General features: G+C 35.4%; 4 protein-coding genes and 1 pseudogene across 6 annotated transcripts; 3 read left to right on the forward strand and 2 right to left on the reverse strand.

Moving 5' to 3' along the window:
* Window positions 1-1,358: 1,358 nt before the first annotated feature.
* LOC142541467 (putative F-box protein At4g22030) lies at window positions 1,359-2,666 on the forward strand. The gene has a single exon (XM_075647999.1). It carries the CDS (start codon window positions 1,401-1,403, stop codon window positions 2,664-2,666), a length of 1,266 nt encoding a protein of 421 aa, XP_075504114.1. The 5' UTR covers window positions 1,359-1,400.
* A 3,081-nt stretch (window positions 2,667-5,747) lies between these two features.
* Window positions 5,748-7,106, forward strand: LOC142541468 (putative F-box protein At4g22030; annotated as a pseudogene).
* A 1,771-nt stretch (window positions 7,107-8,877) lies between these two features.
* On the forward strand, window positions 8,878-10,947 carry LOC142542662 (uncharacterized). The gene is made up of 2 exons (XM_075649418.1): window positions 8,878-9,271; window positions 10,344-10,947. Exons 1-2 carry the CDS (start codon window positions 8,989-8,991, stop codon window positions 10,724-10,726), a joined length of 666 nt encoding a protein of 221 aa, XP_075505533.1. The 5' UTR covers window positions 8,878-8,988; the 3' UTR covers window positions 10,727-10,947.
* Window positions 10,948-11,852: 905 nt separating this feature from the next.
* LOC142542663 (aspartic proteinase-like) lies at window positions 11,853-16,658 on the reverse strand. Of its 3 annotated transcripts, none has more exons than XM_075649419.1 (14): window positions 16,527-16,658; window positions 15,368-15,745; window positions 15,186-15,246; window positions 14,647-14,741; window positions 14,454-14,566; window positions 14,089-14,257; window positions 13,974-14,013; window positions 13,749-13,813; window positions 13,456-13,569; window positions 13,303-13,367; window positions 13,032-13,185; window positions 12,832-12,951; window positions 12,316-12,404; window positions 11,853-12,216 (listed from the first exon to the last, which is right to left on the reverse strand). In XM_075649419.1, the coding sequence occupies exons 2-14, from the start codon at window positions 15,737-15,739 to the stop codon at window positions 12,132-12,134; spliced, it is 1,542 nt and encodes a 513-aa protein (XP_075505534.1). In that variant the 5' UTR covers window positions 15,740-15,745; window positions 16,527-16,658; the 3' UTR covers window positions 11,853-12,131. The 3 variants fall into 3 exon arrangements, with proteins under 3 accessions (XP_075505534.1, XP_075505535.1, XP_075505536.1); XM_075649420.1 differs by having other exon boundaries at window positions 16,601-16,625; XM_075649421.1 differs by lacking the exon at window positions 16,527-16,658 and adding an exon at window positions 16,486-16,505.
* Window positions 16,659-19,130: 2,472 nt separating this feature from the next.
* LOC142542664 (WRKY transcription factor 6-like) lies at window positions 19,131-22,269 on the reverse strand. Its single transcript, XM_075649422.1, has 6 exons — window positions 21,624-22,269; window positions 21,404-21,508; window positions 21,114-21,284; window positions 20,652-20,990; window positions 20,435-20,548; window positions 19,131-20,044 (listed from the first exon to the last, which is right to left on the reverse strand). The coding sequence occupies exons 1-6, from the start codon at window positions 21,888-21,890 to the stop codon at window positions 19,400-19,402; spliced, it is 1,641 nt and encodes a 546-aa protein (XP_075505537.1). The 5' UTR covers window positions 21,891-22,269; the 3' UTR covers window positions 19,131-19,399.
* Between the last annotated feature and the right edge of the window lie 1,262 nt (window positions 22,270-23,531).

The raw sequence follows: 23,531 nt of genomic DNA on the forward strand, positions 1-23,531 counted from the left end.
TCCAACGACGAGATGTCATGAGTGATCTAATCCTATCACTCGCTCCATCGATAAGTCAAAATCTCAACAGATCAATCATGATAGCAATCAACGGAGTCAAGGTTCGAAATGTTATGTGTGAATAGTTAATATGACAAATCGACAAATATATCAAATATTTTATTATTTTCAATGATAAAATAGGGATTATTTATCAACCTAAGCATATCAACTCAAAAAAAAAAATCATAAATGCAATCACATTATTCACATAAGCATATATGACATGTCTAACTCATTACAAAATACTTAACATCATTTCATGTCATTATAGACGTCATAACAAAATAGTTAATATGTACTTCAACTAAAACTTAGTTTACCACTGAAATATCCTATGAATTTTCTCGAAGAATCCTATCATGTGACAAATAATTTATTTTACATCAACTTTCATTTATTTTTCCAATATTCTTTTAGACTAAAATTCCAAAAATCCATAATTTAATATTTCTAAAATTAATATACGACAATTCCATAGCACCTAAATATCTAATTATTGAACACTAAAATTCGAAAACCCAATTATATAAATATGAATTTTCGAAATTATGTTCAAATAAATTCTGAAATTTTATTAATATCTCCAAGCAGCTCAGATATAGCACCTATAATCAACATTATAATATATATTAATTGTTAGAATTCAAATGAATCAAAATACCCAAAATTCGAAACCCTAAAATCTAAAATATACCCATGAATGTTTCGAATATGTTAAAAGCTTCGGATTTAAGCTTCAAATAACTTAAAACAAGGTTTTCTCCCGATTTTCTTGCGAAATTAAGCGACGGTCAGCTAGAGTCTTGACATGATAAATCCGCAATAACACAATGCAAATATTTTAACTCATACAATAATTGCAAATATTACGTTTTGATAATTTTTTTTTAAAAAAAATGTATATGTAATTACATCAATATGCATATCATGGGTAATCGAATACCATATTTTAAGTCAAATATCAATTGTAAAACCAACCTATAAATATGAGTTTAATACAAAAATCTCATTAATAAACAATCGGTAAATAATTATTCGTTTCAAAACGAATAAATAATTGGTTCACAAAAAAATGGAATGCAAGAAACGGTCCAATTTCAGTATATTGTTTAAATATTAACAAACTTGAAAGAATGATAGTAATATATAACTGGTTCAATTCAAACTTCGGATGTTGAAATTTATTTCTCATTTTAAAAATTCAATTAATTAGTCAATAGTCAAAATTACGCCCTTTCCCTATAAATGCACTTGCAACATGCAAACCTTCTCATTCAAATCTCGCAGCACTTTTCAAAATACAATACCGAGAAAACATCTGACCCAGTTTTCACATAAATCAAGCAAAAGAAAAGAAAATGGCAACCTTAAAATCTTCGAGCTTATTGAAGTCATCCATGTCTTCTTCTTCTTCCCAGCAAAAAAGAACTCTCAGGGCTGCCATTAACATCCCGCAACGTGTCACCGGTATTTCTCTTCCCGATCTCCGAACAAGTGGTCTGGACGAATTCGAACTCCATAACAGTACTGAAAAACGGCTGAGTCCCTTTAGCACTAACACGGGATTTAAAAGATTTGAGAATAATGGCGCGGATCCTTTGGTGATGGAGAAGATTTACGCAATCTTGGAAGCAGTTGCGGATAGAGTTGAAATGCACAACAACATCGGAGATCAAAGAACCCATTGGAATAGTCTTCTTTTGAATTCAACCAATGCGATCACTCTGGCGGCGGCAACCATGGCAGGAATTGCCGCCATAAGCGCCGGAGCTCCGGCGGCTGCTTTGAAGATTTCTTCGGCTTCCATGTACGTGGCCGCAACTGGGATGCTCTCGATCTTGAATACGATTCAGCCGTCTCAGCTTGCGGAAGAACAACGAAACTCTGCCAGGATTTTCAAACAGCTTCAGAATCAAATCCAGACGATGATTTACACAGGGAACCCTACGACGGTTGATGTGAAAGAATTAATGGAAAAAGTGTTGGCTCTGGATAAAGCTTACCCGCTCCCTCTACTTGGCGTAATGCTGGAAAAATTCCCAGCGACAGTGGAGCCTGCAGTCTGGTGGCCATCAGAGCAACGGCGGAGGCAGTCAAAAGGGCTATGGGGGAACAAAGATTTCAACGGCTGGAATGGGAAGTTAGAGGAAGAAATGAAAGAAATAGTGAACGTGATGAGAACAAAAGATAAAGAAGATTACGTGAAATTGGCCAACAAAGCATTAAAACTTAACAAAATTCTCGCCATTTCGGCCCCAATTCTGACGGGTTTAGCCGCCGTGGGTTCCTCATTAGTGGGCTCCCCTTCCCATGGAGGTTGGGCAGTGATGCTGGGCGTTTTAGGCGGCGCGTTGGCGAGTGTTGTGAATGCACTCGAACACGGCGGGCAGGTGGGGATGGTGTTCGAAATGTACCGGAGCAACGCGGGATTCTTCAAGCTGATGGAAGAATCGATAGAATCGAACCTGAGCGAAGAAGATTTGGAGAGAAGGGAGAACGGAGAATTATTTGAAATGAAGGTGTGTCTGCAGTTGGGAAGAAGCATGTCGGAGCTCAGAGATCTTGCGGCAGCGTCCTCCATTAAAGGGGCAGAGATCAATGAGTTCGCCAGCAAGCTTTTCTGAATCTTCCACATGCATGCACATTTTTTGTTAACGTAAAGAATCCTTGGATGTAAAGCTAACATATATTATCTAAATCTAGGGTAAAAACATTTATTTCATTCTTTTTTTCCATCATTTGAGAATTTAAGAATATTATTTATATTATAAATTCATTATTGTTGTTGATGTCATTTAAAGTTATATTTTCCGTTCCTATTTAGAATGAGGATTGGGTATTAAAAATCTTTCGATCGACTGTGATTTTAGATTAATTTATTATCTGATAGACTTATTAATTATTTTTCGAAAAATATAGTAACATTAAGAGAAAATATTATTTTTGTCCACTAACTTGTTAAAATTTGTTCTTGGTACACTAAGTTTTGATTTTTGATTATTTTAATCTAATTTTTTTCACGTCAGCATTTTTTGACGTCACACCATCATTTTTTCGATTTCACCTCATCACCGGGCAAAATTGGACCATAAGAAAAAAAAAGAAGCAAATCTTTTGAAACAAAACCATCTTTGAATACACAAAAATCTATATATATATTAAACTTGAGACTAAATTCTTAAGAAATCTCGACTCATTATATCGGTTACATCTATTAGTTTATATATACTTTTGAAAGAATGTTATTCATGTGAAGACAAAAACTTGTGTGAGATGGTCTCATAGGTCATATTTTGTGAGACATATCCCTTATTTGGGTCATCCATGAAAAAGTATTATTTTTTTATGGTGAGAGTATTAATTTTTATTGTGAATATCGATAGGATTGACATGTCTCACATATAAAGATTCGTGAGACCGTCTTACAAGAGACATATTCATTCATGAAATGATTGTCACAATTATATTTAATTTATTTTTTTTATTATTTTTGGTTTTATACGAATTTTGAACGCTCTTATTGGCATTATGGCATGTGCATGTGACCGGTTCAAATTGTATTTTGTATTATGTGGAACTTAATTAATGAAAGAATGATGAAACTGAATTTTTTATTTCCTTTTTAGATTTTTGGGAGAATTTGAATATTGAACTTTGAAGGCAATAGGTCACGTAATCTAGTTTTCTGTGGTGAAAAATTATTTGACTCCAAGAATTGGTACCCCAAGAGTTCTTGATCAACAAGATCCGTGGGCATGACTCGTTCGTTGTCTGAATTTTCACAACTTTTTAGGTGTTTTAATTTGTCTACACTTGAGCTGACAGGGCACATTTTTGGATTATGCAAGAATCGACAAATATAATTATAGTCAATCTCTCTTTTAATTTTATAATGAAAAACTTGTAATATTACACCAATTTTTCTGAGGGGTCCTTTTAAATTTTTGTAGGACCCGAGTGCTTGTTGCGTCCAAAAAAACTATAGCTAGTAATAATGGTGTAACTCAAATCTTTTTAAATCGCATAGCAGCTCAAACACCACGATTGGATCGCTCTACCAAACAAAGACAATTATTACACCCAACAATCTTGACAATGAAAAATGCAATTACTTGAATTTACACGCATCAAATGCCTAATTTTCTCAGATCACATGAAAAGTTGCATGTAACTTTGTATATTATCCATGATTAAAAATTTATAACCTACATATGATTAATAATGGTTTAAATATATGAATAATATGATAAAAGACATGTTGTCCAATATTTTTGTCTCGTTCATCTGCCCTTGTTTGACTAGTTTTCATTTTCAAAACAATTTTGAAATTTTCTTTGAGTTGAAAGTCAACAAACCCCAAATGCATTTTTAAAGAAAAAACATATAAAAAAATAATAATAGCAGGTGTACTGTCATAAATCGTAGTATATGCTTCTCGGTACATGATATGGACTCGGAAAGCGAGTTGTGGAATTAAATATTAACAGGATAACCTTTATATTAATTATAAGTTTATTATAGAATTTTATTTATTTATTTTTATCAATCCTGTGTTACTCGATCGTCCAGGAACAAAAATCTAAAAAAACAAAAACAACAACAAAAACAAAAAACCTCGTGTTCAAAAATCAAGGATGTATTCAATAGATAATTGTCTTTTAAAATAGAAAAAACAGTTACATTTTTTTGTTGAGGAAATAAAATTTTCATTTGACATATTCAATAGATAATAAGTCTCATGTAAAATGGTATCACAAATTTATATACGTGAGACAAATTGACTTGATTCATATATGTAATGAAAATTAATATTATTTTTTTTTGGAAAAACTTGTGTCTTTATTAATGGATAACCAAATTGTTCATTACAAGAATGATCAGTCAAGATGGAAAATTTGCAAGAACCCAACAAAATGGTGCATGAGGACAAACAACAAAATTCGCTAAAACGTTGGTTACTTTAATCGTTATTCGTCTAACATGCTGCAGAGATATTATTGCTCAACTTTTCGCTCAAATACATATATATTATACAATAGATTTTTTACATAAAAAATAATATTTTTCACTCAATCGATATATATTACACAATATTTTTCATAGCATAACAAACAAAAAATGATATTTTTCTAATGAAAAATAATATTTTAGATATAAAAAGATATTTTTTATTGGTCCGATCGAGTCGAAAATAGATAACTATAGTTCAAAAGAGAAAATTAAATTATGATTTGTATACTCATTCGATCATATCTTTTACTAATTATTAAAGACGGGAATCGAAAAAAACTTATGACTAAATATTTTAGTTAGCAAGATATATAACACCAAAATAATTTGAAGTGACTTCATTAAAAGGAAATAATAAAAATTGAATAAAACTAAATAATTGTGTAATTAATTAAATATCAAATAAAAATAATAAATATATTATGTGCATGAGATTTGACAAATATTATGCAGCTTACAGTACTTTCAAGACTATATATTATCGCAAAACTAATTAATTACTTGGTTTACAACAAAATTGAATGCAAGAAACGGTCCAACTTCTGTTTATATACAAAACAAAACATTAACCGGTTCAATTCAAACATCAGACTTTGAAAATTTTTTTCTCGCTTCCCATAACCAATTCATCAGTCAACGGCCAAATTCGCCATTTCTTTATAAATACACTTGTTCCTGCATCCAATCCTTCTCAATCAAACCCTCGAGATACAATTCCTGAAACACCTGACAAACCAAAAACAAATTATATAGATTTCACGTAAATCTAGGGGCTAAAAAGAAAATGGCAACCTTAAAATCTTCGATCTTATTGAAGCCATCCGTGTCTTCTTCTTCTTCCCAACGAAAAAGAGTTATTCGGGCAGCTATTAATATCCCGAAACGGGTCGCCAGTATTTCTCTTCCAGAGCTCCGAACGAGTGGTTTGGGTGGACTCGAACTCCACAGCAGTATTGAAAAACGGTTGAGTCCCATTAGTATTAACACTGGATTTAAAAGATTTGAGAACAATGGCGTGGATCCTTTGGTGATGGCGAAGATTTACGCTATCTTGGAGGCAGTTGCAGACAGAGTTGAAATGCACAACAATATTGGAGATCAAAGAACCCATTGGAATAGTCTTCTTTTGACTTCAATCAATGCGATCACTCTCGCGGCTGCAACCATGGCAGGAATTGCCGCCATAAGCGCTGGAGCTCCGGCGGCTGCTTTGAAGCTTTCTTCGACTTCCATGTACGTGGCCGCAACCGGGATGCTGTTGATCGTGAATACAATTCAGCCGTCTCAACTTGCGGAAGAACAAAGAAACGCTGCCGAGGCTGTTCAAGCAGCTTCAGAATCAAATCCAGACGATGATTCGTGTAGGAAACCCTACGGCGGTTGATGTGAAGGAACTGATGGAAAAGGTGTTAGCTCTGGATAAAGCTTATCCTCTCCCTCTCCTTGGGGTAATGCTGAAAAAATTCCCGGAGACTGTGGAGCCTGCAGTCTGGTGGCCGACGAAGCAACGACGGAGGCAGCCAAAAGGGCTAGCCGGGAACAAAGATTTCAACGGCTGGAACGGAAAATTAGAGGGTGAAATGAGAGAGATAATGAACGTGATGAGAATAAAAGATAGAGAAGACTACTTGAAATTGGCCAGTAAAGCTTTAAAACTCAACAAAATTCTGGCCATCACGGCCCCAGTGCTGACGGGTTTAGCGGCCCTTGGTTCCGCCTTCGTGGGCTCACCGTCCCATGGCGGTTGGGCGGTGATGCTCGGAGTATTAGGCGGATCGTTGGCGAGTGTGGTGAATGCATTCGAACACGGCGGGCAAGTAGGAATGGTGGTCGAAATGTACCGGAGCAACGCGGGACTCTTCAAGCTGATGGAAGAATCGATTGAGTCGAATCTGAGGGAAGAGGGTTTGGAGAGAAGGGAGAACGGAGATCTATTTGAAACGAAGGTGTGTTTGCAGTTGGGAAGAAGCTTGTCGCAGCTGAGAGATCTTGCGGCGGCGTCTGCCAGTAAAGGGATAGATATCGATGAGTTTGCGAGCAAGCTTTTCTGAATCTTCTACATGCATGCATGGCGAATCAATTTCTGAATCATTTTTTTTTTCATTTGGAATATAAGAAAACCCTAAAATGTAAAGCTAACATAGAGTGTGTAAATTTAGGAGAACACTATTGTTTCATTCTTCGAAAGAGAAGGGAATTTTTTCCTTGAGAAATTTGATTTTTATGTGAAAAACCTTGTCCTTTTGTTGGTAAAAATAACTGGAGATTACATCAATAATAATAATAATAATAATAATAATAATAATAACTATATATATATAAAACTATATAATGAGCAATAATCACCCAAATATCATTTGAGTAACTTATGTTAATCGACCAAAAGTACATACATACACATGCAAACATATATGTGTTCATAAATTAAAATAAGCAACACATAGATAATCAATCACACGCATATATTTTATAGTTTGTCATAATACTAAAATAGTGGCCACCCGTGCCAGGAATACAACAACGAAACATCAAATCGTCGCTCATCCATATACATAGCATCGAGGGTCCGGTAGCGACCCGATCAATCCTCATGCAGTCATCAGGAGTGTGTTAATTATATCACTCGCTCCATCGATGAGATGTCAGGAGTGATCTAATCCTATCACTCGCTCTATCGATGACTCAAAATCTGAACAGATCAATCATTATAGCAATAAACGTAGTCAAAGTTCGAAATGATATGTGTGAATAGTTAATATGACTAGTCGAAAATATATCCCAAATATTCTTTTCAAAATAACCATATTTTTATTTTATTATTTTCAATGATAAAATAGGGAATATTTATGAACCTAAGCATATAAACTCAAAGAAATCATGAATGCAATCACATTATTCACATGAGCATATAAGACATACCCAACTAATTACAAAATACTTAACGTTATTTCATGTCATTATAGACGTCATAATAAAACAGTTAATGCGTACATCAACTAATACTTAATTTACCATTGAAATATCCTAAAGATTTTCCCGAAGAATCCGATCATGTGACAAATAATTTTTTTACATCAACTTTCTTTTAATTTTCCAATATTCACCAATTTAACCTAAAATTCCAAAAATCTATAATTTAATATTTCTAAAATTAATATACGACAATTTTATAGCATCTAAACATCTAATTATTGAACACTAAAATTTGAAAACACAACTATATAAATCTGAATTTTCGAAATTATGCTCAAATAAATTCTGAAATTTTATTAATACCTCCAAGCAGCTCAGAACCTACAATCAACAATATAACATAATCAAAATATCCAAAATTCGAGACCGCGAAAGTAGGCGACGGTTGGCTAGGGTCATGACATGATAAATCCGCAACAACACAATGCAAATATTTTAAGTCATATATCAATTGTAAAACCAATTGATAAAATTATACGTGTTGATGATGATAATTTATATAATTTAAATACTTAAATCTTAAAATACCCAAGAACCAGTCTAAACCTGTATACAAACAAATAAAAATCTCTACCAGTTCATGTGTTATCTTGTCATACCCCAAATATATTTCTCGACTAGCTAGATACAACTTGAGCTTCTGGTTTATGGAGTGTGCCCACAAAGAAACCACGTTACCTTAATTTTTGTCAAGTTTTAAATAAGTTGAGATATTTAGTATTTTTAAATTGTAGTATTTTTTTTCAAAAAATTAATCAAAATATAATTATTTAGTATGTTTTGTTAAATTATCGGAAAAAAAATTACGTTGCTCTCAAAATCAAAATCAAAATCAAATAAAATAAAAATTAATAATAAATATAGGAGTGCACGTTTTGGTGTTAGGATCCAATGAATTAAAACGCTCAAGCTCTTTGTCTGTCCTCCGATCGATCCGACATTGTATTCGTCGATAGCATAAAAATGATACAGTTGCTGTTTGCTCTGGTATTGTCGGAGATGGCTTTGATAGTTGTGTTCGTGTTCAAGACGCCGTTTAGGAAGCTAGTGATAATGGGTTTGGACCGGGTCAAACGGGGCCGCGGCCCGATTGTGGTGAAGACGGTGGCGGGAACCGTTTTTGTGGTGATGATGTCTATTGTGTACAGTGCGCTCAAGATCCAGAGACGCTGGGCCGACGATGGTGAGGTCAATCCCACGGATCAGATTCTTCTGGCGAAGAACCTTCTTGAAGCTTCTCTCATGGGTAAACATACTTCAAAATGCTATCTTTTGTGCGATATGTCTATTCTTTGTGGCTCATTGTAATTGCTTGTTTAATTTTCCTATCTGTGAATTATTTTGGGGATTTTTATGATGAGAAAACATTTTTGTATTGGATAATTCATGCCAGTGGGTGTCTATTTGGGTTGATTCATAAGAATGCTTGGGGATGTAATCTGGGGTTTACGTATTTTGAGCAGAAATGAGCATTATTAGCACTAGGATGGCTTCTTGTTTTTTTCCCCATTGGAGCGGATGTCTTGCTCTGCTTGTCTCTCGTACTACATACTGATGGATCTGATATTGATTGTGCTTTGACATGCGTAACTAAAATTCGAGATAAGGGATCGAGCAAAAAGATTTGATGACCAAACAAGGATCTTGAAAATTCTTGCGGCGTAGTTTTTTTTTTTAATCTTTTCAAGAAATTTTTGGATTCAAAGTGGATCCTTGAGTATTTGTAATTCTGAGATTGATTAAATTTGTTTTGTTTTTTGGTTATAAACTGGTATGCATAATTAACTTGGAGAAATCTGGTATAAACCTTTATGTTTTGTGTTTTATGTAGAAAAGTATATCTGAGCTCGCTATTTGTGAAGTAAGGATATGGGGATGATGAGTTTACGTAGACGAGTAGAATCCTTTTCGGTTTTTTCGTGGGATATGGTGAATCAGGATTTTGCATGTTACACAGGACATGATAGTCTGTTGGGGGTCATGTTACCTCCAAGCCTTGGGGAACGTCCTCGATCAAATGGCACGAAACGAATTCAATTTATTTAAAAGAATATGAATAATTTAAATGCAAATCTTGAAAATGGCGGCCATTTGGTTCACATGGTTTCAAATTCTTTTAGCATTGCAAGTTAACATGAATATAACTCTTTAATATATGATCTCTCAGCCAGATTTTTGGTTAGAAAGTCTATGTTCAATGGGGCTGCATAAAATTTCTAACCTTACTTCCTTAATTTTATAATTAAACTGTCAATGCCAATTTCCCTTATTTCGATTTCTACTTCTGTTATCAGTTTAGAATAAATGATTTTGTGCAGGATTCTCCTTATTCCTTGCATTGATGATTGATAGACTACATCATTATATTCGAGAACTGCGCGTAAGGAGAAAGACAATGGAAGCCGTAAAGAAACAAAGCCGGGTTTTTGAGGATGGTAAGCCTCCAGTTTCTGAGGAAATTAAAGCACTGGAAGCAGAGACATCATCGTTGCACAAGAGGATCCAGCAGCTCGAGACGAACCTTGAAGAAAAGTCTAAAGAAGCAAGCAATGCAGAAGCCAGTGCTTTCGCTTTGAAAAAACAATCAGAAGGATTTCTTCTTGAATATGACAGATTGCTTGAAGAAAACCAGAACCTTCGAAGCCAGTTGCAATCTCTAGACCGGAGATTGTCCCATTCAAACAGCAAGAAAGTTACTTAAGGGACCATGATTTGTGGTTTTCTTTTCCTCATTCATTGAATTGTGCTACTGAATTATTTGTTCATACCATAGAGGTTTTATGAATACAATCAATACCAAAAGAAAACAATAGCTTGAGGAACAAAATGTCCACTTGTGATTTTTAGTCTCCGAGATCAGTCCTAGGTGGCAATCAATTAATTATTTTCCAATGGTAAAAGTCTATCCTTGTTGTGTTGGTTTGGTTTGGTTTATCTAACAAGGATTGTTTGTAAAACAAGAACGGATCTAAGTTTTCATGTTCTGCAATGTGAGGTTGGACGTGCCGTTCAAATGTGCAGGGGTTTGTGAAGATTTCTTGATCCAACAGCTTAAGAAAGTACTGCTCTTTTTCGTATCTTATCTACCATTATCGTTTCAATTTTTGCATAATATTCTCCTCTCTTAACTAATGTTACTTGGTCCATTCCCGTGAAATTGGAGATGAAGACAATAGAAGGTGTAATGATTAAAGTAAGTTGGTCATGTCAGATGGGGGAAGGCATATACAGTAGATGTGACAGCTCACGCTAGATTGGGAAGTTTGGACCTAACAACCAAACTCCAAATGAGTAGCTTAATGCTAATTCCGAATGCATTTAGTTGGCTTTCATGTTGTCACGCCAATAATACCACATCGCTTCAAAATGCCTCCCATATATGGTACATTCCATTATACACCGTTTGCCCTTTCTCAGAGATTCAAACAGACACGCACGCACAATTTAATTTAAAGAATGACACCCGAGCTTGACGCCAAACAAAGGTAACTCTTTTGCAGCGGAATCAGAAAACTCTTACGGCGACCACACTTAAAAGAGGGTATGCAATTCTAATTCTCCAAAATATATGGTCTTCCAATTCGAAAAACCCAAAAAAAAAAAAATTTATTAAACTAAATTTAATGGACTCCAAAAATCATTCTAGTTCAATTAAAAAGAAAATACAAATGAATACTTTCAAAAACTATCTATATGAAAAAAAAATTATCGACAATGAATAAAATTCAACAATTAACATTTCAATCTTTAGCAGATAATTATTTGCTCAGTATGCAAATATTTTATCATTAAATATTAAATACAAACTAAAAAAACGATCAAAGCACTAACGTCAACGATTCTTTATTACATAATACATGTGTGTTTTATTTGCTCATCGAAAAAGTAAAATGACAGACATCAGACATCTTACACGACATCCTCTATAACGTTAAAGCAACATGGACAGTTTGATACGTCGGTCAAATACCAGGATCAGGTTAAACGAAGAGCAAACTGTACACACCCTGTTTAAGGTACAAGTCGACACCATAAAATCAACATTCTAACCTCACACATAAACAGAGAAATATTAACATCAACGGGGCTGCAGGTTCAGGTTTATCTCATGCCGCTTCAGCGAATCCGATTCTCAGGTTCCCGTAATCAAACACAGTGTGGTACCGACCCATAAACATATCTCCCAAGATCCTGCAAGAATCGTTCCAATGGAATATAATAAATATTCATCAGAAACATAAATGACAAGAAAGAGATGGGTTAATTCGACATGGAAGGAAATAATATTACCAAAGAGGCCCACGAGGCGGAGGAATATCTAAACCCGTGAAACCACTGATGCACTGTGCTGAAGCGCCCTCTCCCACTTTGAGTATGTACTGAAGAAACGCAATAAAATCATCATCATCAGCGTTAAAACGTCTAAATTTCAGCGTTCTATGGAGGGTTTCACCTTTCATTATAGAGTAGGGTTCGAACTATAATTTTCAATAAAAATTGTCTCCTTCAATGCTCTAGGAAAGTCATATATTAGTTCGTGAGAAAAAACCAAGATAGTACAACATCTAATCTCACTCATGTAGTAATCCTGAATCAAAACATAGAAGCCTAAATTATAAAAAACAAAACAGAAAATATAATGAGCTTCAAAACTTCTATGTTCAGAGGAGTTGGGGTTGGGGTTGGGGTTGGGGGGGTGGTGTTGTAAAACATACCAGCCAAGTAGCCCACCTTGATTCAAATTTAGAGCACAGAGAAAAATTATGCAGTAACCTGACCAAAACATTAATTGCGGTTTTTTCATACCTCTTTTGGGGACAGATCAAAAAGTTTTCCACCGATTGTGAAGGAAACATTAGGCATAGAAGAAATGCTTCCACACTCAACAGAGGATTCTCCCATTGGACTTGGAAGCCGTTCACAGAGCTGAAATTTCATCAGTTTTATGTGTCAACCAGTCTATTATCAAAACAAAAAACTTTCATCCCAAAAACACTAAAGTTTACCTCATTGACATAGTTCAAGATGCGATCTTGTGTCTGATTCTGCCTCAGTTGATTTTGCATCCAAACAACAGCCATTTCACACGCAGAACACATAGCATCATGCAAACCAGATGATACACCATTTTTCTCATCTACTACACTCTCAATGCCCGCACTATGTGCAGACATCAAGCACAAAAAAAAAAGAATCATGAATGGAAATCTAACATTCACAAAACTAATCATTAAGGACAAATTAAAACCGGTGTGAGGGAAAGTGAAAGGGAAAAACCTAACGCCATGACGTCCATCAAAAGTGCATAGACCAACTTGGGAACAAATCTTCTTTGGTTGTGCCTAAGGTCATGTGGAATATCAGGTTCAGAAAAGATAAACAGGAGCCACCTGAAACCTTTAAGAAGGTAAACTTAACATAGTAAACTACCTCTGAAATTAGTAAATCCATAATTGTCTGCCCATATTGTTCGACCACAGCCTTGCATTCTTGGCTGACAATTCCAGCAGCACCAATAGCATGATTAATCATAGCAACCACCGTCTACAGACATACAAGAAATAAGTACAAAACACTATGAACGAGAACAGTAGGTTACGAAAACCGAAAAACCACTCCCCTCCCATATCACTAATATTATAAACAACTTGTTTGATGATAATATTTCGAAAAATGAGAAGTTAATTGAAGACTTGGTTTGGTAGGGTGGAGCCAGCACATACAGTTGGACCTGCTAAGAGAGAAGTTCCAGAGTCTGCGATAGCTGAACATCCACCATTGCAGTAACCTAAGAATACAGAGGTGCAAGGCTAATTCATCACAGTGCATATTATTAGAAAATTCTGAATGAAAACCATCTTACAGACTAACAGAAAGCATATTCTTGATTCATTATATCTTTCTAATTACAGTAAATGATACATCATGAAGCATTGCAGCATACATACCACTCTCTTCACCATCAATGAGAACATCACCCATGTCAAACTGTAAACAGAAAATTAAGTATTAAAGAAAGAACTATATTAATCAAACTATATCTTTTGTATCTTGACAACCAACCTGCCAATAGCCTTTCTGGGTCACTGGAACGTACGTGTGATTACCCTTGTAATGATTAGGATCAACTCCACCAAAAACCAGTTCACCCCCCTCTTCTTCCTCCGGATTACGGTTAAGCCAAAATGAGAACACGGGCTCCTTGACAAGACCTTGTTCAACCATGTTGTACCTACAAGGAATGCAAACTCACACAATGGCAAAGTATTCTAACAAACAAAAAAGAAATATGACCATCTCAGTAACCATCTGTGTTCCAAGCCACGCGACGAAAACTAATGTTCGGATAATGGGAAAAAAATATCAACATCTTTTTTCTCAAAATAACACGCCAAAACACACTACAGAAAAAAGGGTCCAACACTAACCATACTGGGGTGGCATTTCCAACTGAGATCTCTTTGAAACCAAGTCCCAGTATGCCGTCAAACTTTGCCGCCAAAAATGTAATACCAGGTTCTCGTGTTGCCTCAATGAATTCCTGGACAGATCAGCACTCTACTGTGAATTACTATGTCTAATAATAGTGCAAAGTGAAAACCCAAAGGAGGAGTGGGAAACCTGGCCCTTGACAACTAGGTTCCCAACTTTGACGTTATCCTCGCTAAAGAATCCAGATATAGCTCCTGTCCCATAATGTATTGCAGCGGATTTTCCTGTACAGAGATTGTTTTATATCTAAGAATAACAACTTCATAGTCTAATTTATAACAAACCCAAGAAATAAATAGCAAATCAGCAAACAACATATTATGCTTGATTCAAATATACAACGGCAACAGATCAACGATATTGTTACAAGTCAAATAACATCTGATACTTTATCATATAATAATAATACAGCTATGGCATTTGATGCACATATGATGCATCTAACATGCCCATTCTGTGCATCCAAATGTTTCGACAGTTCTATGCGAGGGGGTTAATTACATCCTCAGTTAGCAATAGTGCAATGCAAGTGGAAACACTATATCTTAATATACAATAATATATATACCTTTAATCTAACTTAAAAGATAACATGATTCAGCTCATGGTAGAAAATAGAACATGAACATGGAGATAAATTGAGAAGAAATAGGAAAATAATAACAAACCATTCTTTTTGTAAGAACTCGACCGTCCTGCCTTGTACTTTCCGTGGAAGTAACATGCAACCTGCACCAACATATGTCAATTTTCAGATATCCTTCAGTCTCTATCCACTGCATAAAGATGATCATAGTGACCCATTTTTTTCTCACATAACCTAGACAAAGGTTCCAGAATCCAGACTTACAGAAAAATAGCATTTCGAGGACGGCACCCACAGATTAGAGCTACCAGTATCGAAAATCACAGTGAATTTTTGTGGAGGAGTGCCAATTCCAATGTCACCAAAGTACTGAGCATCCAAGTAGTTCTTCAATCCTACGATATCATCGTCTGCGCTATCCCCGAGCCTGCCTCGGAAAATGTACTTCCTAATCGAAGCTTTCAATTCCTCCCCTTCTTTGGACTCAAGATGAGTAGCGAGCCTATTGTTTTGATCCAAATTCAGCTTCTTCAGTCCAATTCTGACCAAGCCATCATTTGATGCAGAAAAGGCCAGAGAAAACAAGAAGCTTGAAAGGAACAAGGAGAAGGCTAGAGCTTTAAATCTCATTCCCATTTTGACCTATATCATCATCAAATTAAAATAGAATTCTATTACATATCCATATTGGAGACATCAATTTCAACATTAGCCATTGAAGATCATTAAACTAAATAGCCACCAAGATTGTAATACATTAAACCAACAATTTCTTTTTTCAACGACATATATTCTCCCAATAATTTGAAATTCCTACTAGCTTTCGATAATTAACCCCACAAAGTTACTAACTATTCAAGTTCGTTGATCCAAGAGATCTTATACAAGGTTTAAAACCTACGACGAGATCTTACACAGGGAATAAAGCCTACATTTTGCAAAGTGAAAACAAAATTTACAGGAAAAAATCAATTCACCTCAAATTCAAAACAATCATAACACATTTTTCCAACAAAGGCACCGATCAGAACCATGAATAAAAAAAAATTCAGTCCACCACCCAAACTAAATTACAAATACATGTATATTTTACCCTTTTCCAACACGTAACATGTCAAGCAAGAAAAGAATGACGGATTGTATGATAGACAAAGGAAACAGTGAAAAATTAAAACATAATAACAACACACCCAATTAATTAAAACATTCATAAACCCACAAAGTTTAAAAAGCATGAACCAGCATAAAAAATCCAGAAAATCAAGTCGAAACCAAATAGACAGCAAACTACACAACGTCGTTTTCCAAACAAAGCCTAAAATTTCTCCACTATGCCACCCCAACCACAAAGAAAACCCACGAAACTCATCAACATACTGAACTGTAAACAAGTAAACTAATAATCGGAAACTGCAGTCCTCACCGGTAACGTCGAACCAGAAAGATAAATTTAATTTAATAACAAAGAAGCTTTGAGACAGAAATAAGAGGAAAGACCTCGCTCAGCTACTGCTGGGGGGAAATCCTACCCGTTGGATTATACTAAGTCTTCTTCCATTTAAACCGTTGGATTTCGAGATTTTAATATAACATAAAATATTTAAATCGATAAGGACGGAGTAATCTGAAAGTGCGAGAGGTTTGGATTTTTTAATATGTTTGTCTTTATCGAACAAATTATTTTAAATTATAAAACAAAACCGGAACAATAGAAATATAGAATAGAAGAGTTCCGAAACAAATATTATTTTTTATATCATATAGTCATAGATGAGATTTCCTCGTCCCACATATTTACTCGTCTTACGAATATAATATGAATAATATTTTGTTAAAAATAATTATATTAGCGTTGAAAATATATCTTATAGGTTATGTCTCACTTATATACCGTTAATCTATTTTCTTAATCTTGTTATTATTATTATTATTATTTTATTAGAGTAGGTCTCTTATGAGACAGTTTCACGAATTTTTATCTGTGAGACGGGTCAATCTTATCGATATTCATAATAAAAAATAATACTCTTAGCATAAAAAGTAATACTTTTCATGGATGACCCAAATAAGATACATGTCTCACAAAATACGACTCGTGAGACCGTATCACACAAGTTTTTGTCATTTTATTAAACACCCTTTAATCTCTTATTTGGACGTTAGCAGTGTTTGAACTTGATAAAAAAAAATTGAAATGCTTCGATTTGTCTCTCGTGAATGGTTTGCTTTATTCTTTGTTTTGTCAAAAAGTCAGTGCAGATGGAACAATATCGCCGAGTTTTCTTCGGAGCTAAGCAATTATATTTGAATTTCACACCTCGTATATTTCACCTATTAAAAAAAATAAAAACTTGTGTGAGACGGTCTCACGGATCGTATTTTGTGGGGCAGATCTCTTATTTTGGTCATTCATGAAAAATTATTATTTTTTATGCTAAGAATATTAATTTTTTTATGAATATCGGTAGGGTTGACCCGTCTTATAAATGAAAATTCGTGAAATCGTCTTACAACAGACCTACTCATTGGAAAATATGCACAAAGCCTATTTTGTTTCAGTTAGGGAAACACATGGTTTTAAAAGTTAACCAAAATAATTTATATTTTAAAAATGGGTAAAATCAAATTGAATTAATTGATTTATTTTTTATATATAAAATTTAAATTTTTATTGGGTCATTATTTTGGTGTAGTGTTGGAGTTGGGCTTGGATATTGGCCCATAATTTGGAGTGTTGTTGCTTCAGATAGTGTTTTGTACATGCACAATGAGGAACAGAAGTAATAAAAAAATGTTTTTCGAATGCAACAAAATTCGTAATTAAAAGAATCGGGTTTCTCCTCTTTTTTTTTAGGTTAGCTGATCGACCGAAATAATCGATTTTAATTTAATTTGGTATTTTAAGAAAATTTAGAAAATTTTCGGTTTATCCTAATATTCATCCATATTCAAAGGTGAATTGGAAATATTTCATTTTATAATTTTTTATGTTTTAGTTTGTAGTTACAAGATAAATTATATTTATTAAAATAACGTCTTCTAAGTAAAATCAATTTAAAGGATAATATATAAAACAAAACCATCATATTTCTCTTATAGTCTACTCATATTATCTTTCGATTTTCATTATACATTTTTTTTTACCTATGTCGTTTTTTTAGAGATCTCTATCATTTTTTATATTTGCAAACATTACTATTTTGACATTTCATTTAAGGAAATAACCATTTTGTTCGATTAATTTGTTTCATTTTGATTGTAGGATCGATTGTTTACTGCTTTACCAAAAGCTATAGCTAATAGTAATTGTGCAACTCAAATCTTTTAAACCGCACAGCAGCTCAAGCACCACGGCTCGATCGCTCTATCAAGCATGGACAATTATTGCACCCAACAATCTCCCTCCCAATAATTGCACTCCTTGCAATCAATGGGAATCGAACTCGTGACCTTGGCTCTGATATCAATTGTAGGACCGATTGCTTACCGCTTTACCAAAATCTATAGCTAGTAGTAATGGTGCAACTCAAATCTTTTAAACCGCACAACAGCTCAAGCACCACGGTTCGATCGCTCTACCAAGCATGTACAATTATTGCACCCACCATTGATCTTACTCTATTAATTTGTCTAATTTTAATCTTGATGTACTAGCTTTTAATTTTTTTTATGCATAGTTTTACTTATGTGTAATTTTTAATTCTATTTTAATTATTATGTTTTTAAAATTTAAATTATTGAATGGAATAAAAGATTCAAATTTCAACATGCTTCATTCATCCAACACTGCAGTCTGCAGAAGTCATCAAGAACTGACATATCAGCCTTGAATTCTTTTTGTTCCTGGAGGCAGTTTCTGATTAGAGTGGCAACTGTTGAAAGCACAGGCATGCATGATCAAATCATAGAATAAATAAACCAACATATAATTCTCTTACATTAATTATTTCTTGCAAAAATCAACCAAGTCTCCTGAAAGTCGATGATTTGATTCATATGTTTATCCAAATACCAATGGAATCAGAGATAACGGGTCGATCAAATAAACGCCCGAGTTGTAGGCTTCCATTTTCAAAAGATACTTTTCACAGCTGGTCCTCTAATTTTACAGATGAGATAGAAAATGCACACAGAAAAAAAAAATCGACAAGTTGAAAAGAAGATACAGCCTCTAGCTTTCCCCGTTTGAAACATCAATGCAACAGTAATATGAACAAGTGGCACCTGATCACTGATGCAGTAGAAAGTTTGGAAAAATTACGTAATAGGAGTAAAGTATAAACTAGAACGATTTGATTATTTTCCATGTAAACTGTTTGTTTCGTGGCTGGCAGTTGTATCTGCGTTGCCTTTCGGATGAGATGTTCCACCAATGATTGAGGAGATGGCGGCAGCAAGAGCGGTGGTGAAGTTGGGATCGGCTGTAATTGCCGCCGTTGTCGCGCTGAGGGTGTTCTCAAATAATGTGTGATTTGCCACCGGATGAAGTTGTGGATGCTGCATCGATGGACCGTCCTTAGACATATGGAGACCCGAAAACTTGGACTCATTGTACATGACCTGGCCTAATATCTGAGGAATCGGCCGAGTCGACATGGAGGCGATGTTTTGATGGGGAGGAATCGGAAATGGGACGTGGAATTGAGCTTGTGGTCTTTGGAATGGCATCGAGTTTGGAGATTGTGTGAGGTCAAGTGTGACAGTTGGAAATGGAGCTGAAGCGGAGATTGTAGCCATATTCGATGAACAAGGAACCATGGTTCTTGCTAGAAAATTTGAGTTCATCAACAGGTCGGAGCTTGGTATGGCGCCGGAAAAAAGCATGTCTGCCGCCGCTGATGTGGTGGAGGCCATGGCCATGGCTGTGGGAGGCAGTGGGTGGTTGTGTGTTCCCTCGTAGGTTGTGACCAAGATTGTTTGATCTGTTGCGCACCTCTGGACCTGTAATTTCCAAGGCACCAAACTAAATGTTGGCCTAATTTTTGTGAACAGGATCACATATACTTTTCCATTTACTTAGATATCAAAATGGATATGAATAAAATAGGCAAGATTGATAGCATACTAAACATGATTTATTGCGACTCCATTCCATCAAATTTGACTCTTTATAACATATAGGAACTTGCAACAAAAACTCTAACAAAAGATAATGTAATCTACCGAAATAAAGTCGAAAACTTTGACAAAAACTAATTGAAAACTTCAATAAACATACGAACACAAATATTGAGTCGTGATGTTATAAAATCTACTTGATTAAAATTTCATGATGTTTTGCTTATGTTTTACTTCATCATATATAAATAAATATATCTGTAGGTCACATACTTGTTTGCGTACTGGACAACCGACTGCCATGGTGCACCTATAATATGCTCGTGGACATGGATTCCCTTTGGCCATCTTCTGCCCGTACTTTCTCCATTGACATCCATCTGGAATCTACGACAAATCATTATATATCGTTTTAGTGCCAGAAAGGAATTATATACCCTATTTGACCACAAGCAAGAACCTAAATCAACCATAGTAAATAGCTAGATACCATGGGAGCTTCCGATCGTGCTCGAACCGAGACACGCGCTTTCCTCATGGTGGCCTCACTGGTCTCATGATCACGCTTCGAGGGATACAACTTTGGAACCTTGTTCGGAGCCCTGTCTTCCATTTCCGGGCTCTCCTCCCGGCCAATCCTCTTACTCCTCGGCAACAGTTCTGTGACTTTCGGGGATCCTGACTGAGATTTTTCCTCGGATGTTGAGTTAGAATATCGCTCACTGGCCAATTTATTGGCGGCACCTGGGGACAGGTCCGAGAACTGTCTACGAGCCTTCAGCACCTCTCCATTTTCTTGTTTCTTCTCTTCAGAATTTCTATCAACGATCTGATTTAAAAACCAACAAAAACAGTATTAGAAACATAAAATTTTTTCGTATTAAATATGCTGAAACAGAAGCTAATATGACGAAATCTTAAGGAGTTAGTGAACATAATATGATCGAATTACCTCGTGCACGTGTTCCTGTGTGTTCGGGGTCGTTGAGTTTTGTTGGCTTTGCATCAACGAGGCAAGATGCGTCTGCAGGCCGGTATAACTGTTACTGATTTGAGTAAGCATCCCCCGTAACCTGTTATTTTCAGCGTTCATTCTTTCAAGCTCGACTTTGAGCTGAGCCACCTAATCAAGCACGCAAAAATAATCACAAATAGACAATTTAATGAAAGAAACGAATCGAAGTGAAGGCTGAGAAGAGATCAAAAGCAATGTAACAGTTGCATATATCCTTGATAAATTACCTCATGTTTGGCTCGTTTAGGATATTCTGTATTAGAACTATATATCCCATCATCCACCGTAGATTGATCGCTTCCAGTTTTTCCAGTCACAAGTTGCAAACCAGCCTACATAAAAATTAAAACAATAAATAAATATTCCAATTCAAAACAAATCAAACAGTAATAAGTCAAGCAGTAGATATGATTGTAATCGAGTTACAGTAATTGAACGTATGCTTACATTCACGTCCGCACTTGAATCTTCCTTCTTCACAAAAGGACTGCAATCGTTAACAGGCCTTTTCTTCTCAGAGAAGAAATCTAATTCACCCAACGCCAACCTCTGTTCTGCACCGGACGAAGACGTAGCAGCTTGCCCTTCCTTACAACTGGAATTAACAGGAAACATAATCAAACCGGCCTTCCGACGATCAAACGCAACAGTCTGGTTCCCGAAAAACGCTGCTGGATCAGGATTTTCGAGGGTAAGACCCCATCCTTCCCCCATAAATAAATAAATTCAATTGGCGGAGAAGACAAATTAAAGACTGGCAAGAGGGGTAACTGCAGAAAACTATCTGGGTTCTTGAAAATTAAGAAAAGAAACGAAGCTGTAGAATACAAAGAGTCTAAGAAGGCTTTTTCGCAAGTGCTATGGACAAGTTTATATAAAAAGGCGAAAGGGCTGAAGGGTAAGAATTTGAAGTTTCTGACGTACGTTTCATGCAAGTAAGAAAACCGAAGGTGGTTTGGCATACAAAGCAACGTAAAAAGTTGCTTCAAAGAGGGCTCAGGTCCAACATTGGAACGCTCCCGTATACTTCATTCTTGGACATTCACTCCATTAAATACATATCATACCATACAGGAATCATTGTTTATTCTTGTAAACCAGTTTCACACCTTGGCATAAGTGAAATTTCTTGTCTACTTGTTTAAAAATCTGCATAATCCAATCAAGAAGTAGTCCCCATTCAATTAAATCGTGATGCCATATGGCAGCTAGCAAGGCCCACAGGTTAGACTTGGGGGAAGAAATAAGAGAGGGGAGGGGTGTCGTTTCGTCCAATTTCGGTCAACACCGAAATTGACACAGCTAACGGCCCGGATGTGTAATCACTCAGCTACGGGGGATCGGAGCCTTATAAAAAATGCACAGGCCCAAGCTATGCGGCGCGTTCCACGTGATCGAAAAGAAAAGGTGGGGCAAAGTCAACGTATTTGACGGTCAGATCTGTTGCAGCTTACTCACCCAACAATACGTAGAAACTTTCAAATTAGTATAATTCCAGTCTAATCTTGTCTGGTATTTTTATACGCGTTTTGGCCAGAAATTCTGGGATCAATATGTACTACTTAACTTCTTGATCTAGAAGAAACAAATATTGATCAATAATTCTTCTTTAAATTTTAAATTTTCAGGGCCAAGAATTACGATAACGATCAAATCAATTTAATTTGTTGTATTATAGAATTTCCAAAAAGAAATTAAAGATAGCCGGTTGACTAAGCCATGCATGATATTTGAATTACAACCTTTTTCTGCTGACATTGTTGGTCCCAACTTTTTCCACGTACAACGTCGCTAGCTACATTAATTAATTATCCGATAAATGGGAAAAACTGAAAATAAGCTAACGTACAAATTGCTTCACGAATTATTAATCCACAAACATAGACTATATCTAACTAGTTCAGTTTGGGTTTAAAAAATCTCGTTCGTTAAAAAAACTCATTTTCATTTTTTGAAAAAAATAAAAAAAGCTTGCGGAAAATGATCCCCCGTCATCTTATTATATGCGTGTTTACAACGCAGTTTATTTGGCAAAAATTTGTGTGAGACGGTCTCACAGGTCATATTTTGTGAAATAGATATCTTATTTGGATCATCCATGAAAAAGTATTACTTTTTATGCTAAGATTATTACTTTTTATTGTGAATGTCGGTAGGGTTGACCCGTCTCACAGATAAAGATTCGTGAGATCGTCTCACAAAGGACCTACTCCTGCATTTTTATGCATGCGGCTAATATATATTGACCTCTTCACCTTCTTCTAATTAATAAAAGAGAGATGCTTTTTGAAATCTGAAGTGGTTAATTAATTTATTTATTTTGGTTGAATTGGGTGTAGAATTCCCGTTTTTGTA

This window comes from Primulina tabacum, chromosome 4, assembly GCF_025594145.1.
Source record: "Primulina tabacum isolate GXHZ01 chromosome 4, ASM2559414v2, whole genome shotgun sequence".
NCBI classification, from domain to species: domain Eukaryota; kingdom Viridiplantae; phylum Streptophyta; class Magnoliopsida; order Lamiales; family Gesneriaceae; genus Primulina; species Primulina tabacum.

Excerpts from the sequence above, each read along its gene's own strand:
- LOC142542662 (XM_075649418.1), top strand. The coding sequence starts at position 8,989 with ATGATACAGTTGCTGTTTGCTCTGGTATTGTCGGAGATGGCTTTGATA. Across the intron at positions 9,272-10,343 it reads TCTTGAAGCTTCTCTCATGG|GATTCTCCTTATTCCTTGCA; the intron begins GTAAACATACTT and ends GATTTTGTGCAG.
- LOC142541467 (XM_075647999.1), top strand. The coding sequence starts at position 1,401 with ATGGCAACCTTAAAATCTTCGAGCTTATTGAAGTCATCCATGTCTTCT.
- LOC142542663 (XM_075649419.1), bottom strand. The coding sequence starts at position 15,739 with ATGGGAATGAGATTTAAAGCTCTAGCCTTCTCCTTGTTCCTTTCAAGC. Across the intron at positions 13,368-13,455 it reads TGGATTTACTAATTTCAGAG|GCACAACCAAAGAAGATTTG; the intron begins GTAGTTTACTAT and ends ACATGACCTTAG. Across the intron at positions 12,405-12,831 it reads TTGATCTGTCCCCAAAAGAG|TACATACTCAAAGTGGGAGA; the intron begins GTATGAAAAAAC and ends GCGTTTCTTCAG.
- LOC142542664 (XM_075649422.1), bottom strand. The coding sequence starts at position 21,890 with ATGGGGGAAGGATGGGGTCTTACCCTCGAAAATCCTGATCCAGCAGCG. Across the intron at positions 21,285-21,403 it reads CTAAACGAGCCAAACATGAG|GTGGCTCAGCTCAAAGTCGA; the intron begins GTAATTTATCAA and ends GTGCTTGATTAG. Across the intron at positions 20,045-20,434 it reads GTTGTCCAGTACGCAAACAA|GTCCAGAGGTGCGCAACAGA; the intron begins GTATGTGACCTA and ends TGGAAATTACAG.